The 20841-nt window shown below is 33.5% G+C and overlaps 1 protein-coding gene across 6 annotated transcripts in view; it reads right to left on the bottom strand.

Moving 5' to 3' along the window:
• LOC145274685 (uncharacterized) overlaps positions 1–20107 on the bottom strand; it is a 34553-nt gene extending 14446 nt beyond the window's left edge. For 2 of the 6 annotated variants that reach the window (XM_080127469.1, XM_080127471.1), the window contains exons 1-2: positions 19430–20012; positions 1830–2108 (exon numbers count right to left, since the gene is read on the bottom strand). In XM_080127469.1, the coding sequence (XP_079983595.1) occupies positions 1830–2108; positions 19430–19562 (412 nt within the window). In that variant the 5' untranslated portion in view covers positions 19563–20012. Of the gene's footprint in view, positions 1–1829; positions 2109–13556; positions 14162–19429 lie in introns of those variants that run through there. The other 4 variants (XM_080127468.1, XM_080127470.1, XM_080127467.1 and 1 more) reach the window with 3 other exon arrangements.
• Between the last annotated feature and the right edge of the window lie 734 nt (positions 20108–20841).

Raw genomic sequence — 20841 nt, 5'->3', positions numbered from 1 at the left:
AAAAAAAAAGAAAGTTGAAGTTCTTTTCTATTCTTTGTCAGTTTTGTGACTGAGGCTACAACATGTTCGTTCCCGGACAACGTTACAATCCACGGGGTAAGTGCGAAAAGGATTAGGACCTAAGTGTACTAATTGTCATCCAATATTTTGTGAACGTCATTGCTCGGCGCTAACGAGTAATCAACGCTAAACAATGTGCTGCATGACAAACTTAAATATTGTCGACAAAGATTACATGGGACAAAACACCAGGTTCGAATCAATGGAAAGTATTCGTAATTACTTGTAACGAAAACCTACCGATTCTGCTTTCAGCTGGGGAAATGATAAAGACACCGTTTGACATAGTGTTTCATCCATAGATACCTAAATACTTGAAAGTTTTCTAAATTGCCCTCACATTTAAACAACATTAAAGAGCAACACTGAGAAACAAATTTAACTTTAGGAAGTGTCGAATTAGGTAGAGTGAAAATAAATAAGTGTATTCTGACAAAAATAATATTTTTTATCTCTGCTTTGTGTCACAGGATTGATTCCGATTACAATTCTTTTACGAAATTTGAAGGCAAGATATAAACGTGGGAAACAGCTTTTTACAGCAAACAATTTATTTTTCATGGCAACCTTGAGTTTTCGAATGAAGCAAATCCAAGTTGACATCATCATAAATAAGAGACAAAATTTACCAAGATACAACAGTCTAACATGAAAATCCGAATAACAACTCAATCTATATCTATAAAACTGGAAGTGTCTGTCTTTCTCTGTGTGTCTGTTTGTGTGCGTTTCCCTACGCAATAACTCTATCAATTTTCAGTCTAAAGACTCGAAATTTGATATACAGGATACTGAGATTTGGGAAAACATTCGTAATCTGTTTTCGTGCAGGAATTTGGCTGTTAACCAGTCAAAGTTAAACGATTTGACCATTGAGAAGTCTACCAAACTCTCCGTCAATGTAGGGTATAAAGAATTAAAAGTTTAGATATATGTTCCTTGGACATGGATCTAACATAATAACTTAATTTGAGTCCAAAACAATAAATGTTATTGTGTCATAATAGGGGTAAAAGTTAAAAAGAATTTGACTGCTGAAGTCTTTACCAAATTACTCAGACAATTTCTGGTCTAAACATTTGAAATATTGCATAAAGGGTCTTCAGAGATAGAACAAGCCTTTTAATCGGTTTGGGTCGAAAATTTGATCAACTAATATATAAATATATGTATGTATGTTTGCGTGTCTGCCTAAAACTTTCAACAGAGGCGACAGATTTTCACAAGATCAATATTGTTTTGAAGCTCGACCCTTCAGACGACAAATACCGAAAAATTGGCTAAAAACATTAATTTATCCACCCTCAACTGCGCACTGTTCTACAGGGAGAGGTCGCTTTTTTCACTAATATTTTTGAAAGCCATTCCCTCTTTTCGATTGTCTAGCCTTAATTAACACCTACGTCATTTCTGGTTTTTCCCCGTTCTTTTTCTCCTTCGCGGTACGGGTTCGAGCCTGCCTTCCTACTACCTCTTTTTCTTTTGATCAACTTACAGCTCAAAACAGCAGGGCAACGCCGGGCACCCATGCTAGTATTATATAAAGTTCACAATTCTATAATATATTAGCTGAGTAAATTAGTTGAGCTTGTAGAGGGATGCTCGCCGCCCAAGAGACGCTGCATGAAATAATGCAGCGTCCCCACGACCCCGAAGGTTAAGGGACTTGTGGAATGTATTAGTCGATTTAATAAAGCAAAAACATGCTTTAGTGTTAATAGGTTTAAAACGTTGAATTTCCAATGAAATGAATTTAAGGCGAAACTTACTGCTCTCGCTTGCAACTTTTGACTGACAACATTTTAAAATGTTTGCATCCCAAATACAATTCATACCAACGATGTCGTTTATGAAGGAATCAACGACGGTTTTAGATATCCCCTCTTCGTCTGTCAGGGTGTCGATTTCTTTAACTTTCAAGGAGGACATGTATTGAACACCATTTTTCTTGAGGCTTTCAACAAGAGCGTGATCTTTTAGCAGGGTCTTCTCATATAATATGTCTGGCACTGCGTTGTCAAGAAACTGCTGGGCAAAAGCTCGGTTTCCTAAAATGAAAACAAAGAAAATAAAAATATTACTTTTCTCTTTACTTTTTACTCTTATAGATAAACTTTCGTCAGCTTTCCCTTAGAAATTTTATGTGTCTTGGGCAGATGTCTAGTAGGTGGTTTCGTTTATCAGATGGATGTTAACATATGTCAGATTATATTTCACGCCGAGGACATTTTTTCTTCAATATCTCATTACATCTATATTCAAAATAATCGTAAATAGTTAAAAAAAAAACCAAACAAACAAACAAACAAACTATTAGCTTACTTCATCTTTCACTTACTACTAAACTACCTATACTATCTTTCATTTATTGGTAATTAGCAGAATTTTTTAAAATTACATTTTCACCCCAAACAAGGCAAATTGCCATTTTGGTGTAGGGGGCTACTATCAGGGGCTACAACTACTGGCGTACTATGTAGGGATTTGAGCAGCAAGATGTCGGTTCACGTTACACTTGAACTCCTGCATGTCAGTACATTTGGAGAAGCAAGGGCCTGGAATGGAATTGCAGCGTCCAACGGTCCTGGGAAAAACTACTGGAGTAGAAAAGTCTTTTACATCTAGGGATCTCTACTGTGTGGGGGTGGTATTTAGCTGCCTGCCGGGTTGGTCGAGGGTGTCTACGTCCTAGGGGCACCAGCGTCTGCAGTTCGCCAGTGCATTCACCATTAAAATACTTGTAGAACAGGCAGAGGGATGCAATATTTCATTAATGGGACAGAGGCTTAGATGCCAATTAATGGGCCTATCAGATTGGCGACTGTCTTTTGAACCTTGTCTAGGAGCGAGAGACTAGTAGAAGATGCACCAGCCCAAATGTGACAGTAATACTCCATACATAGGCGAATGGTGGCCTTATAGAGGTACAGGACACTTTCGGGTGTTAGTAGTTTTCTAGCACGGGAGAGAGACCTTACGTCCTTCGCAGCGGTCCTGACAATACCTTCAATATAATTGTTCCAACTCATGTTTCCTGTGAAAGTTAGGCGAAGATGTTTGAGATAAAGACTATGTTTGAGATAAAGAGTCATTGATCATTGCTATTAGTGGCAGAGAAGGTTTCTTGTAATTATTGAAGGAAACCAGTTTAGTCTTGGTGGCATTGAATGTGACCATGCATTTTTGTCCCCATTCCACTACAGATTGGAGGTCATCCGCTAGTGTTTCTGCCATTTAGATATGTGTTCATTTGTTTTCCTGTCGTTCCTGTTATAGAGTGTTGTCTCATGAGCATATATACCCATCTCAGAGGCAGTTTTGTCGGGGAGGTCATTTATAAATATTAAGAACAATAGAGGTATTGTTTAGATGTACGACCGTTGAGGACCTGGATTTTTCTATTATCTAAGAAGGATTTAATTATGTAAAGTATTCTACCAATAATACCGTATGATCTAATTTTCCTGAGGAGACACTCATGCCATACCCTATCCAAAGCCTTAGATATATTTAGAGCTACCGCTCTGCTCCCCCCCGCTTTCCCGCTTTGTCCAGTGAATGGTATATAGTTCAGAGATTACAGTTAGGATGTCTGCGGTGGAACGGGCATGTCTAAATCCATATTGTTGGTCAGTCAGAAGTTTAGCATCTGTAAGGTGATGGAATAGGGTTCGGTTAATTATGGTCTCGAATATTTTGGCGAAAAGTTGGAGGAGACTAATGAGGCGAGAATTTGATGTCAGTTCTATTGCCAGAATTCTTGAATACTGGTACCACGGAAGCATATTTCCAACAACCTGAAAAATAAGATTCATTAAGGCATTTGTTGTAGAGTTTGGAGAAGACTGGAGCTACTTCGGCTGAGCACTTTTTAAATAGCATAACTGGGATGAGATCGGGTCCAAATGCTTTTGAAGTGTCAAGTTTTTTTTATGATAGCAGGCACCTGAGCAGAGGTGATTTTCAGATCGTCTAGTCTGGAATCTGTCCGCAAAGGAAAGTCAGGTAGGAGGTGGTTAGAGGGCCCAGTGTGGTGTTTGAGGCAAACTGACGGGCAAGTATGTTAGCTTTCTTGGTTACTGAGCAAACAACCTCGTGATTGTTAGTTAGAGGGGGAATTGTTGATTGCCCATTATTTACTACACTGTTGTAGATTTTCCAGAAGTCACGAGTTCCTACTTTCTGTGCTTCGATGCGTTTTTTAGTGGTTTCCGTAAATTCTCTCTTAGCTGTCGCTATTTTTTTCTTAACGTTACTTTTAGCTACTATATACTTCTGTATGTTTGAACTGGACTTATGTCGGTTAAATCTGCTGTATGCATGCTCCCTTTGAGCAATGGCAGCTGCGCAAGTAGAAGTAAACCATTGGAGAGAGTGGAGCTTGCTATAAAATTTCCGCATAGGAACATATGCTTCAATTGCCGTTTTGAACCATTCAGTGGTCTCATTTGCGCACTGTTCAGCAGGAAGAGAAAAACTATTTCCCCATGGAGCATCTCTGATAAGATCTTTGATGGCTTCCCAGTCAGCATTTTTATAATATCTCGTTGTTTTTGAGCACTGGTCTTCAGTTTTTGGTCTAGAGTTTAGGGCGATTTCGACCATTATCACTGCATGATCAGTGTACCAAAGTGGGCTGTCAGCATTAGTTATACAATCATCGGGAACTGTGGTCAGAAACAGATCTCGAAGTGATGCGTGTTGTTCTTGCTGGCCAGGTAAACGGGTTGGAAACGTAACATTTTGTGAGATATAGAGAAGCTATGAGTTGTGCTGCCCGCTGCATCTGTGTAAATAGAGAATCCAAGCCAGTTTTGTGGTGGATATAAGGTCACCAAATACATTTATTGTGCGCTAGTTTCGAGGGAGAGTGTGATACCGTGCATTGTTTTATATAAAATGCTTCTCATGATATTACAGAAACTTATTTAAAAATATAAAATGATCCAGTTTTCAGTAGTGTATTTTGCTGATTAATATTGTTTGTTTAAAACGGTCATGAGGTAATTCTTAATTTTTAATGTACGATCAAATTTAAATCCATCTTACATTTTTTAATCGTAACTATATTTTGTTTCAGTTGTTATTGGAAGCAGTAGCTGTCGTGTAACAATGATATGATTTTCTCTCAATTCTATTTTCTATTTTCTGTTTTTATTATATTATTATATAATTTGATATTACATATTTTGATACGATGCAACTATAATTACTTTTTAATATACTTGTAAAAGATCCGAAATGATTATCAAGATGACTTATAGTAAAAATAAGAAATTGAAACAAGAATAAAATTTCTAGAAAATATAGAAAACGTATTCTGCACTCAGGTGGAGTTTTTACATATATTATCATCAGTGATTACGCATTGCTTATGCATTGATACAGTTGGTATTAACTTTTAAAAATTTTTCTTTCTTTAAAGATTGTAACGCTAGGTATGGGGCAGCCAAACCAGCTGCCAACATTGCCCTGCTTTTTATCGAAACAAACCGAGAGCTCTTTTTAGTATCCTCGTTGTTCCCTTAAGCGTAATTGTCTGGATCTCTTTTGCATTTGGTTCACCAGGAATATTAGTTAGGTAGGACTTCAGGTTCTTCTTCATAAACCCTGTGCCACCTGTAATAACTGCTATGATTGATATCTCTCGAAGATTCCAGTTTCTTTTCATATCATACATGAGACCTTGATATTTGGTCTGTTTCTCCATTTCAGCTCTGTTCAGACCTCCATCATTAGGGGCACTCATTTCAACCAAGGCTGCCACTCTCTCTGACTTATTCCATATTATTATGTAAGGTTTGACAGCAGCATTTTCAAGGTAGGTGGCTGTAGGGATTACATGGTCGTAACGTATGATATATAAGCCATTTCCAATTGTTCTTTAGGTTGATGCTCCCAGGATTTGCTGCTACATTTGATGTTTAATTTAAAAAAAAATGAACTCACAGTTTGAGTGAAAACATGTCTCCTCAGATTTTCTCCACCACTTTAATTTAAAATTGCAAACCATTTTTCGTTATCCTGACAGTCTAGGATTGATTTCTCTCTAAAAACGTCCGTTGGTATTCTTGCTAATTTCATTGACAATAAGCATCACTAAGGTTCCTAGACTCTCACACTCTTCAAGTGTATGTTCTGATCATTGCTTTCTTTCCATCTAAAAGTAGTACCAGCCGAGATGTCTGCCGCATTTTATGGGAAAAGACGTCATATTATGTAGTTTCTAATAGTTTCACTTTTCTTGGGCTCGTGTGCTCAATCGATGCATTTTCATTCGTTCCATTTCAAATTAAGTATTCTTAAGTTAAGTGGAGCGATTTTTTTTGGATGTTTTTTTTTTTCGAATTTAAAGTTTTCCTTAAGATTTCGGTTGCTCTTTCCCGTCTGCTGTATAGTCTCAATCGTTATTTTTGGTCGCATATTTCTCAAAATATTTCTATTATTTGTCCTCATCAGAAGATATTACTCACTGACAACAACCAATGCTGTTCATTAGATTATTATTATTGGCTCACACGGAGCTTTCACACAGGTCATCAAAGATCGCATTGAATACAGCCTGTGGTGTTCCGTGGAAGCTGAGTGACAACAAGTCTCCCCAGATTTTCCAGTACTATCCACCTCTTTCGATATAATTTCCAAATAAATTTGCATTATCGCAACAGCTGCTTGTCATTGAATTCTCCTTGGCAGTGGCCATTAGTGTTTACTGGAATTTTAATGACCACAAGCCTCCCCAAGTTCTCAGTTCTCTTCGCACATACATTGAAGGTCTGGTCAGGGCTCACTCATCGGTCTTTCCTCCTTGACTACTTGGCTATTTGTTCTCAATTTTGTTTGGGGGGAAGGGGACAGCGATGTGGTAATGGGGGATAAGGGTGAGGTTAGAGAACTTATAGATATGCAGCTTCAATGTTCTTGGTTCCATGCAACGCTTTATGTTTTGTCTCTGTAGCAGTTTGTCTGGTCTATGCTTGTGGTTCTTATGTGTTAGCTTCCACATTCAAGGGTTTTCCTTAATATTTCAGCTGTTTCATTATTGTTGTTCGTTGTATTTTTCCAGTCATGCCCCTGATCCCTATTTCCCCCGTTCTTTTTTCAAAGTTTTCCGGGATTTTTCCTAGTGCTCCTACTATTATAAGTATTATTTTGATTTTCTTCATCTTTCACATTCCTTTCAACTCTCTGACTAGCTCTGTGTATTTGCTCCGTTTCTCCTTTTCTTTGATATTCACCCTGGGCTTAGCTGAAAAATTCTTCATCTTCTTCTCCTTCTTCTTCCTCTTCTTCTTATTATTATTATTGCTGTTGTTGTTATATTTATTTCATATGAAATTCCCGAGAATACCTACGTCCTCATTTTGCACTACACCTTCAGGGTCACGTTTGTACCATTTGTCCATCAATTGGATTCCAAACTTTTGGCACAATCTCTAGTACAGATTTGTACAAACTTGGTCATGACGAGATGTGTACTCTTCTGGAGAAAGTATAGAACACGCACTAACAATATTATTATTATTATTATTATTATTATTATTATTATTATTATTATTAATAATAATAATAATAATAATAATAATAATAATAATAATAATAATAATAATAATAATAATGACAGACTCTACGGCGAGAGAGAACTGGTTTGTATAGAAGACTGTGCGGTGAATGACACAATAAAAAGAACTAGAAAAATACATAATGCAAAATACTAAAAGGATAATTATGGCAGCAAGAGGCATTGAAAAGATCAATACAACCGAAAACAGAAAGACGAAGGATAAAACGATAAAAAGAAAAAAAAAACAGGAAGAGAAATAACTACAGGGAAGATTCATAAGAATGATAAAAGATGAGAATAACGAGAACACATGGACATGGATGCGAAAAGGACACTAAACTGAGAAACTGAATTCATAATAACTGCAGCACAAGATAACTCGATCAGAACCAACTACACCAAAGCAAAGATCGATAAAACACAAGAAAACAGCAAATGCACACTCTGTGGACAAATAGACGAAAGGATAAATAATATAGTACGCGAATGCAGCAAACTGACCCAAAAAGAATATAATAATGCAGGCACGATCAAGTAGGGAGGGCAGTACACTGGGAATTATGCAAACAACTGCATCTCGAATGCACAGACAAGTGGTACAAACGGATGAACTCATACTGGCAAGAATACAATATGTCGTACTAATTAACAAGAAATAAAGGTTTTGTCAAATCGCAGACTTTACTGTCCTAGCTTACAACGGGGTAAATATCAAAGAAAAAGAGAAACGGAGTGAATACATAGAGCTAGCCAGAGTGTTAAAAGGGATTTGGACGATGAAGAAAATCAAATAGTACCTATAATAGTAGGAGAGCTAGGAACAATTCCGAAAAGAAAACTTTGAAAACAGAATGGGAGAAATTGGAAGCAGATTAATGGTAGCAAAAAAAAAAAAAAAAAATAACGATAATAAAAACAGCTGAAATATTAAGGAAGACCCTTGAATGAGGAGATTAATACACATGAGTCACATGCGCGAGCCAGAGAAACTGCTTCAGAGACAAAACATGAAGAAGCGTTACATGGAACGAAGAACATTGAAGCTGCATATCTACAAGTCCTCTATGGCCTCATGCTCTGATCCATCATCTAATTTCTCCATCACCGCCCCCAAAAGAGTGATGCCGGATAGTCGAGAATGGTCAAGGAAGGTGGAAATATCGAGGAGAGAGAACTGAGACGTTGGGGAGGCTTATTGCCACTCAAATTTCAGTGGAGATCAATAGCTGCTGACACCGAAAAATCAATGGTAAGCAGCTGTTGCGATAGCGAACATTTTTGCGAATGTTATCAGCAGAGGTAGGGAGTACTGGAAATATGCTTCTAGAGAACACCACAGGTTGTTTTTAAGGAGATACTTTTGATGACATGTGTGAAAGCTCCCTGTGAGCCAATAGGAAAAGAAACAAATCCACGGAAGATTCATAAGAAAGACAAAAGATGAGAATAATGAAAACACCTGGACATGGATGCGAAAAGGGTATATAAATCTAGAAACTGAATCTCTAATAACTGCAGCACAAGATAACGCGATAAGAACCAACCATATCAAAGCAAAGATCGATAAAACACAAGAAAACAGCAAATGCAGACTCTGTGGACAAAGAGACGAAACGATAAATCATTTAGTAAGTGAATGCAGCAAACTGGCCTACAAGGAATACAAAACAGGCATGGCCAAGTAGGGAGGGCGATGGACTGAGAATTGTGCAAACAACTGCATTTTGAGCGTACAGACAAATGGTACAAGCATAAAACCGCAACATCACTTGAAAACGAGAACCACAAAATCCTATGGGACATGGACATAAAGACGGACAAACCCATTTAAGCAAGAAGACCAGATGTCGTAATAATTAGCAAGAAAGAAAAATCCTATGAAATCGTAGACTTTGCTGTCCCAGCTGACCACAGGGTGAGTATGAAAGAAAAGGAGAAACGAAGCAAATACACAGAGCTAGCCAGAGAGTTAAAAGGGATTTGGATGATGAAGAAAATCAAAATAATACCGATAATAGTAGGAGCACTAAGAACAATTCCGAAAAACTTCGAAAAAGGAATGCAAGAAACCGGAATCAGAGGAATTGCTGCAAAAATACAACGGCTAACGATAATGAAAACGGCTGAAATATTAAGGAAACCCCTTGAATGCGGAGAATAATACAAGAAGACAATATAACGAATAAGCGTTACAGAGAATGAAGAACACCGAAGCTGCATATCTACAAGTTCTACACCCCCATCATGCATCCCCCATTGTCTCATCACCGTTCATCCCAATAGAAAACTGATACCAGAGAGCCGAGAATGGTCAGAGAAGAATTAAAAGACCGAGGAGAGAGCGCTGGCCAGACCTCGGCTGGACAAGCGCGAAGAGAACTGGGACCCTGGGGAGGCTTAGTGCCACTCAAATTTCAGTATAAACCAATGGCCACTTCCAGCGAGAAATCAATGGTAAGAGGCTGTTGCGATGACGAATATTCATTTGCAAATGCTATCGAAGGAGGTGGAGAGAGCTGGACGCTGGGGAGGCTTGTTGACACCCAGCTTCCAGAGAACACCACAGGTTACCGATCAGATCGTTTGTTTACTTGTGTGAAAACTCCATGTGAGCCAATAATAATAATAATAATAATAATAATAATAATAATAATAATAATTGAAATTATAATTTATTTAATGTTCTTTTATAGTTTTAGCTCTTTCAACAGTGATTTTAAATTTTCTTTTTTAAATATAATTTTAAAACTTAAATATGTGTAAATAAATTTCTAATTTATAAAACCAATTTAGCAGATTTTGAGTAAGACTCAAATAGTAACACGTCTAACATATCGATATTAGTGCTTGCCGAGCCTATTTCTTAATTTGATCCAGGCTCTTTGTTATTTGAAGGAGCAAAATATCTGACCAAGAATGCATAAGTAGCCTGCCGATATTCACTCGCTAGAGCTTCTTAGGTGATTAGCAATAAACAAAACCCTACTTATAGATCGAGTAAGTCCTGCGTCGACCTCTTTGAACAGCACAGAAAAATAACTTTTAACATATAAGAGCAAGGTCATCCTAGCCAATTACGCTCAACACACTGTTGGTCTAATGTTGGTATGAAACAAACACTCAGGAGAACGACTTATTTTATTTAACCATTAGACACAAACACACCTATATATATATATATATATATATATATATATATATATATGTGTGTGTGTGTGTGTGTGTGTGTGTGTGTGTGTTCGAAAATATAAGAACAACAAACATACACCCGGTGTCACCACCGTAAACAACAACACATCATCAGCTTTTACGGACTCTCCTCGGCCTACATTCGTGGCTGTATCTCGGAAAAGACAGACACAACAGAGGTTCAGGAGATCAACAAATAGGATCACATATTTTTCTCATTTTTTTTTTATTTGAAACCAAGTTGTTATAATCTTCTGTAATACATATATAAATATATAAAGCAACCTGTAAGATTGGCAGTATTTTGAAGCTGTTTCCACTGCATGTGTGTACGTGTTTTGAATAATGACAATCTTACACAGGAAAAAAAACTTCATCACCAAATTCACTCCTGAACTGAACAGAACCTAATACCATCACACAAAAACATGAAATGCAAGGTACACTCGCATGCACACCCATACACATACACATATACACACCCACACATAAATCAGAACCGACACATTAAAACACACACACACGTGCGCGCATACAACCATACACAGACATAACACCCCTATCTCTAATACAACACACTGAACAATACCAACCTTACTTAACCTCGAAACCAACAACACTAGGAGACACCTAGTACCATAGTATAATATATGTTCCAACACCTCGCTCCCTCCTCAGTCAGGGGAGGAGAACCCCCTCATGACTGAAACGACTATCTTCCCTTCTATCATCGCCCTCCCATACCTACACCCCCTCCAATGCCCCCCCTCTAGGGAACAAAATCTTTCCCACACTAGGAACCGATCCTGGGTCTGGCCATACCCACATAGGGAGAAAAATAAATAGAAACATTAAAAAATCCCCTATTTTAAATACACCCCTCTTTCTAAACAAACATAAGACTAAAACGAAAAATCACAATACTAAAATCCAAGAATCCAAAAAATAAATATCAAAATAGAATGAAAGCACCCCTACCCTTACTTCAGAAGAGCCAGCCCCCCCTCCCCACACATACACATTAGTAACGACCTCGGACCACAGCCGCCTTCCTAAGGAAGCAAATAACCCCAAAATACTATAAAACAATATACACATTCCCAAACCAATAAAAGCAAACACACACACACGCGCGCGCACACACACACACATAAACACACACGAACACACACACACATACACACACATACACACACCCTACCCCACCCTAAAGGAAAAAAAACACATTAGCAGAAAAAGATAGCGACTGACTACAGCGAGGTCAAAATCTCCCTGGACAAGCCAAATAAAAAAAGCAATAAAAATTCAGCATACCAATGTATAATAAAGACCTAGAAGCCTCCACGCCTTGGAAAAACTTCAAACTAACTACGAAAATCGCCATTTTTACACATTTGAAAATAATTTCTGACGAGGACGCATCACAGACCGTCTGAAACGCGCGTAAACGATTTCAATGACTTAAAAACATTATTACAATGATCCAAACGTAATTCTCAATGAAAAACCAAGACACGGAATAATAAAATAATGTTAAAAAATACACATTGTTGGTGACTACTCCCTTATTTAAATATATATATATATATATATATATATATATGCTTAAATAGATCGTTTAAAATTTCCTATCAGTTCTTGGTCTACAGACATGAAACCTAATATATAGGGTATTTGAAATCATGTGAAACTTTTTATTTGGGTATTAGCCGTGGAAAATCTGTGCAAAACTCTGAAAATCAAAAAAAATGAAATTTGCCAGGTGAATGTTGAACGATGGTATTACGAATATGCATTCGTAACGAATTGCTACTGGTTTATGTTTAAATGTTAGGCTTGCAGAAAATATGTCCCTATACCTCAGGCATTAACTTCGAAAGAAAAAATAAATCGTAAGCTAAATGTTTTGGTTTCGATTCCTTGTGGTGGCGCACGTCTCAATTTTTTTTTACTTTTTAAAATCATTACTACATATTGGGTTCAATATAATAATAAATACGGAATCTGTATTCAAAATATTATATTTTAGCGTATTTTACAACCGGGCAATGTAAGGCGCTCTGCTAGTATATATATATATAGCCATGTTTGATTTGTGCATAATTTTTTAAAAATTTCTCTCTGTACAACGTCGTGTGATTGCAAATTTCTAAGATGTCCACTGCTCCTCGCATTGAAAGGAGGGTAGTTTATTGCTAATCCATTTAGGCGCCTCTACCAGAGAATATTACAGGTATGGCATGTCTAATTTCCTCGCTGTAGGGGAAGACATTATTACTATGTATCTGTCAATAATTTCACACACTCTTTATCTGTGCTGAACCAAAACGTAGTATTCATAAACAAAGCTTTTTTCTTAGAAGTGTGGAACTCTCATCCGTTTGCCTATTTTCCGTCTGACTACAATTTAGTAGTCTTCACGTCCAACGTAAACAAATTCTTATAAACCGTCTCCTTAAGTAATCCAATTTACCAAATTTTGACTACTAACGATTACTAAGATATTATCCCATTGACTACCGTACATTCATTAACTCTTGTCTTCGAATGACCTGATAATTGGTGACCCTTATGTAAAAAAAAAAGTTTGAACAGACCGGAGTTTTTAACGACTGAAATATCGTAAAAAATGACAAACGAGAGAAAGGCAGTCCAACCTAATTAAATAGTATAACCTCTCTTGGTTTTGCACGGTAAAAACAAAGTAGGCGTTAGGAGAAACTGAGAAAATATCGTTTCTTACCTTGATCTACAATCTCTTTTATCTCAGGAGAATTTCTTTCGGATATTTCATTTATAATAACCGCACCAGTGCTGCTTGCAAACATATAGCATAGATGCAGTGTCGTCGTAAGGAATATCGTAAGCGTTTTCATATTGAGTATTTTTTCAGCGTCTACTCTTGCTCGGAAGTCAAAGTTTATTTAACATAAGCTGACAAAGTATAGTTGCCTCTTCAGTCAGTTTAGTTTCATTTTCCCTGCAACAAGGAAGTCGTCTGTACAAAACACGTTTTTTTAAATGTTATATATATAGCATATTATACCTTACTTCGTTGTAAATGAAATTTAGTCAGATTTGTCGATGTGAATCCAAGCGTGACCATAAGAGACTTTTAATGCATTTCAATCGTGTTTATGTGATTTTGTCCCCAAAATGGCAGAGTTAGGCACAATGACATTCGGTAATGTAGAGAAAATACAGTTCACCCAAAAGGGACACTATGAGCTGGGGCCAAAAAATAAACCTATCTTAGGCCGAAGAGAGTTATTCTTTACTGACTGAGAAGAGAAAACTTCTTCAATTAAAATATCACTTTCAGTACTAATATATTCTAGGAGGTTGGCCGGAATTTCCCGGTCGCAAAATATGATTAAATATGATGTTTTGATTAATGCAGATTTCGTATTTATTATTATACTATGTTGGATCCAATATATAGTAAAGATTTAAAACGTTACAAAAATATATGCTTAATATTTGAGTCAATTCGCATGGCTTAAATTCTTATTGATATATATACACTACCATAATGTGTATATATATATATATATATATATATATATATATATATATATATATATCTGTGTGTGTTATCCTATCGGTGTATGTGCGAAAAATCTCTACCAAACTCCTTTAAAACTGGATATATAGGATAGTTGTACTTGTAGCCTATTTTCGATTTGTTTTTTAGCCAGAAAAAAAAAACGTGCTGCTACGTGGTCGAACTCGAAACCAAATATTTCGGTAAGTAGAATAAAATATTTCTACATCAGCTACCATTACACATGCGCATAAGAAAATATTCATGGCTAAAAGTCGCAGAATTTATTACCTTTCGTATCCATCTGTCAGTAGCTCAAACAGTAACGAGATAAATAGCGACTGAGGTTGGAGCGCTAAACATTCTGGGTTCGAAATTTGCGGATGGTACCCTAATTATAATTTGTCTTTTTTACATCTTTGAAACCATTAATATACATTGGAATTAGATCGATAATAATAAATAAGAACTCTGCATGAACTAAAATATTATACATGTGTATTTTATGACCAGGCAACGACGGCCACCCTGCTAGTATACATACACCCCACACACATATAAATATGACGGTTGTTAGGGATATAAAATATACTATTTCTTTTTAGCTCAAGAAGTTTAAGAATTCAAGGGAAGCATGTGAAGCTTTCTCCCGATGCAATGCGATGGTGCACCAATTAGAGCAGTTAGTCAATCGATTTGATTTAGAAATAGACGATTTCACGGGTTTCGATTACAATAAAATCCGAGAGTGTTAAATATTCGTCGATCATAATTTAATCCCGGCCAACGTCACGTCTCTCTGCTAGTAATAGACATTAAACAGTGTCAGCTCTTTAAAGTTTGACAGGATTTTACGTCATGTGTGACTTGTTTCGACAAACACTATATTCAACCAAGCAAGTAAAAGCAATTCTCTTACACACTAACATTCCTGTTGTTGAATAAATTTTGCACCCATACTATGAATTTACAAGTGAAAGAAATAAACAAAAATAAATATGGCCGTTGCTCTCCAAAAAAGAAATACTTTTTGAACTTGAGAAAAAAATACTTTTTTAAAATTGTAATTATTTTAGTGAATATGGAATCAAGCACCAATAACGATAAATATGTTAAAGTTAGATTAAGATAAAATATTTAAAAATAGGATTAAGATTAAATATGTTAAAATTAGATTAAGATTAAATATTTCAAAAAAAGATTAAGATTAAATATGTTAAAATTAAATTAATATTAAATATTTAAAAATAAGATTAAGATTAAATATGTTAAAATTAGATTAAGATTAAATATTTAAAAATAAGATTCAGATTACATATGTTAAAGTTAGATTAAGATTAAATATTTCAAAATAAGATTAAGATTAAATATGTAAAAATTAGATTAAGATTAAATATTTAAAAATAAGATTAAGATAAAATATGTTAAAATTAGATTACGATTAAATATTTAAAAATAAAATTAAATATGTTAAAATTAGATAACGATTAAATATGCTACAATTAGATTAAGATTAAATATGTTAAAATTAGATTAAGATTAAATATTTTAATATGAGATTAAGATTAAATATGTTAAAAGTAGATTAAGATTAAATATTTGAAAATTAGATTAAGATAAAATTGGTTAAAATTAGATAACGATTAAATATGGTAAATTATATAAAGATTAAATATGATAAAATTAGATTAAGATTAAATATTTACGAATAAAATGAAATATGTAAAAATTAGATTAAAATTAAAAATTTTAAAATAAGATTAAGATTGTTAAAATTAGATAACGATTAAATATGCTTAAATTATGTAACGATTAAATATGCTAAATTATATTAAGATTAAATATGATAAATTATATTAAGATTAAATATGCTAAAATTAGATTAAGATTAAATATGCTAAAATTAGATAACGATTAAATATGCTAAATTAGATTAAGATTAAATATGCTAAAATTAGATGAAGATTAAATATGCTAAAATTAGATGAAGATTAAATATGCTAAAATACGATTAAGACTAAATATGTTAAAATTAGATTAAGATTAAATATTTAAAAATAGGATTAATATTAAATATGTTAAAATTAGATAACGATTAAATATGCTAAAATTAGATTAAGATTAAATATGCTTAAATTAGATTAAGACTAAAGATGCTAAAATTAGATAACGATTAAATATTTACGAATAAGATTAAGATTTAATATTTTAAAATTAGATAACGATCAAATATGCTAAAATACGATTAAGACTATATATGTTAAAATTAGATAAAGATGAAATATTTAAAAATTAGATTAAGATTAAATATGTTAAAATTAGATTTAGATTAAATATTTACGAATAAGATTAAGATTAAATATGTTAAAATTAGATTTAGATTAAATATGCTATAATACGATTAAAATTAAACATGTTATAATTAAATTAAGATTGAATATTTACAAATTAGATTAAGATGAAATATTTAAGAATAAGATTAAGATTAAATATGATAAAATTGTATTAATATTAAATATGTTAAAATTAGATAACGATTTAATATGCTAAAATTACATTAAGGTAAAATATGTTAAAATTCGATTAATATTAAATATGTTAGAATTAGATTAAAATTAAATATGTCTAAATTAGATTAAGAGTAAATATGTTAAAATTAGATTAAGATTAAATATGTTAAAATTAGATTAAGATTAAATATGTAAAATTTAGATTAAGAGTAAATATGTTAAAATTAGATTAAGATTAAATATGTTTAAATTAGATTAATATTAAATATGTAAAAATTAGATTAAGATTAAATATGTTAAAACTAGATTAAGATTAAATATATGTAAATTAGATTAAGATTAAATATGTTAAAATTAGATTAAGATTAAATAAGCTAATATTAGATGTAGGTAAAATATGTTAAAATTGGATTAAGATTAAATATGTAAAAATTAGATTCAGATTAAATATGTTAAAATGAGATTAAGATTAAATATGTTAAAATTAGGTTAAGATTTAATATATTAAATTTAGATTAAGATTAAATATGTTAAAACTAGATTAAGATTAAATATGTTAAAATTAGATTAAGATTAAATATTCTTAAATAAGATTAAGATTAAATATGTTAAAATTAGATTAAGATTAAATATGTTAAAATTAGATTAAGATTAAATATGTTAAAATTAGATTAAGAGTAAATATTTTAAAATTAGATTAAGATTAAATATGTTAAAATTAGATTAAGATTAAATATGCTTAAATAAGATTAAGATTAAATAGGTTAAAATTAGATTAAGATTAAATATGTTAAAACTAGATTAAGATTAAATATGTTAAAATTAGATTAAGATTAAATATGCTTAAATAAGATTAAGATTAAATATGTTAAAATTAGATTAAGATTAAATATGTTAAAATTAGATTAAGATTAAATATTTTAAAAATAGATTAAGATTAAATATGCTAAAAGTTGATTGAAAAGGAATAATATAAATGCACTTAGTAATGAAAAGTGTCAACTAATCGTTTAAATACACTTGAAAAAATGATCGGGAAGTGTTTGAGAGCAAGAATAAAGTGATATTGCATTATTCTTGAGATAAAATTATAAATCTTATATAATGCAGAATTATATTTACTAATTTGATTGTTAAGTCTAAAATGACAAACACCTGTCGGTAGAAATAGAAATTATACTCAGGAACGTCCAAACCAATAATAATAATCTCAAGATCGATGACGCCAATAACAATCACGATTATTAATATAGGTAACCATGGCGACAATAAACATTTATATGAACTATGAGAAGAAAATTATAGACATGAAACCTTAAACATAAAAAAATCAATATTTCTGTTCCAAAAATATAATTAGAATATCCTTTTTACACCATCATTTCGATTTTAATGTTCAATTTTTGGCTAATGGGTAGATGATAATTTCACGCGCCTATTTTGTTAATAACATTATCTCCGATGAGATGGGGCATCCTTTGAAAATCCATGGATGAAGAAAAACCACATTTAATAACTATTGATACTCCTTTGTCAAATAAGTTTTGCTGTAATTCTACCTAAGATACCTTAGGATTTACACCCACCCACACACACAGATATATATATATATGTATATATATATATATATATATATATATATATATATATATATATATATATATATATATATATTCACACTATCACGTTAACACACTCTGGTTCTTGGCAGATCACTGAAGTTAAGCCCATGATTGGTGATCATTTGGGAAGGCTAGGCGCTATATATATACCGTGCCAAGTCATAGATATTTCCAGATTGGTTCTGGGGGCGCATTAATTCACTGGGAGAGATTCACCCAGTCTTTGTTAAAACATGAATCTGGTAAATAATTTTGATTTAAAACCCTGCGGTCCAGTGTATAGTCTTTTCTGTGGCAGTCATCTGCACTGACAAAGGTTAGTAATTATACGAAAAAGTGTGTGTGGTGCTACACAAAACCTTCCAAACAACTTCCTTGGAGTGATGGAAGGTCATACGTCGACATCCACGGAGGAGTCTATCATATTTACAAATAGGTAACCACTTATCAAGACCCGGAGGCAACTCGAGGATAAGTGAGTGTACAGTAGTAAATGGGATAATATTGTAGTGATAGTGTGTAATTAAAAAATTGGTAAATTGTATTATTTGAGGGGGAGGCTCATCAAGAATTTGGTTACGTTGGACTTGAAGACGACTATATTGTAGTCAGCAGATAACCAGGAAAACATAAGAGAGTTACATGAGCGTGTAGTTCAAAGAAAGAAGCTTTATTTTGACTACTAACGATTACTAAGATATTATCCCATTGACTACCGTACATTCATTAACTCTTGTCTTCGAATGACCTGATAATTGGTGACCCTTATGTAAAAAAAAAAAGTTTGAACAGACCGGAGTTTTTAACGACTGAAATATCGTAAAAAATGACAAACGAGAGAAAGGCAGTCCAACCTAATTAAATAGTATAACCTCTCTTGGTTTTACACGGTAAAAACAAAGTAGGCGTTAGGAGAAACTGAGAAAATATCGTTTCTTACCTTGATCTACCATCTCTTTTATCTCAGGAGAATTTCTTTCGGATATTTCATTTATAATAACCGCACCAGTGCTGCTTGCAAACATATAGCATAGATGCAGTGTCGTCGTAAGGAATATCGTAAGCGTTTTCATATTGAGTACTTTTTCAGCGTCTACTCTTGCTCGGAAGTCAAAGTTTATTTAACATAAGCTGACAAAGTATAGTTGCCTCTTCAGTCAGTTTAGTTTCATTTTCCCTGCAACAAGAAAGTCGTCTGTACAAAACACGTTTTTTTAAATGTTATATATATAGCATGTTATACCTTACTTCGTTGTAAATGAAATTTAGTCAGATTTGTCGATGTGAATCCAAGCGTGACCATAAGAGACTTTTAATGCATTTCAATCGTGTTTATGTGATTTTGTCCCCAAAATGGCAGAGTTAGGCACAATGACATTCGGTAATGTAGAGAAAATACAGTTCACCCAAAAGGGACACTATGAGCTGGGGCCAAAAAATAAACCTATCTTAGGCTGAAGAGGTTTATTCTTTACTGACTGAGAAGAGAAAACTTCTTCAATTAAAATATCACTTTCAGTACTAATATATTCTAGGAGGTTGGCCGGAATTTCCCGGTCGCAAAATATGATTAAATATGATGTTTTGATTAATGCAGATTTCGTATTTATTATTATACTATGTTGGATCCAATATATAGTAAAGATTTAAAACGTTACAAAAATATATGCTTAATATTTGAGTCAATTCGCATGGCTTAAATTCTTATTGATATATATACACTACCATAATGTGTGTATATATATATATATATATATATATATATATATATATATATATATATCTGTGTGTGTTATCTTATCGGTGTATGTGCGAAAAATCTCTACCAAACTCCTTTAAAACTGGATATATAGGATAGTTGTACTTGTAGCCTATTTTCGATTTGTTTTTTAGCCAGAAAAAAAAAAACGTGCTGCTACGTGGTCGAACTCGAAACCAAATATTTCGGTAAGTAGAATAAAATATTTCTACATCAGCTACCATTACACATGCGCATAAGAAAATATTCATGGCTAAAAGTCGCAGAATTTATTACCTTTCGTATCCATCTGTCAGTAGCTCAAACAGTAACGAGATAAATAGCGACTGAGGTTGGAGCGCTAAACATTCTGGGTTCGAAATTTGCGGATGGTACCCTAATTATAATTTGTCTTTTTTACATCTTTGAAACCATTAATATACATTGGAATTAGATCGATAATAATAAATAAGAACTCTGCATGAACTAAAATATTATACATGTGTATTTTATGACCAGGCAACGACGGACACCCTGCTAGTATACATACACCCCACACACATATAAATATGACGGTTGTTAGGGATATAAAATATACTATTTCTTTTTAGCTC

This window comes from Euprymna scolopes, unplaced genomic scaffold, assembly GCF_053919585.1.
Source record: "Euprymna scolopes isolate OS-2025 unplaced genomic scaffold, ASM5391958v1 sca4, whole genome shotgun sequence".
NCBI lineage: Eukaryota > Metazoa > Mollusca > Cephalopoda > Sepiida > Sepiolidae > Euprymna > Euprymna scolopes.
Note: the sequence above shows the minus strand (reverse complement) of the source record. Positions and strands in the feature narration are given on the sequence as shown.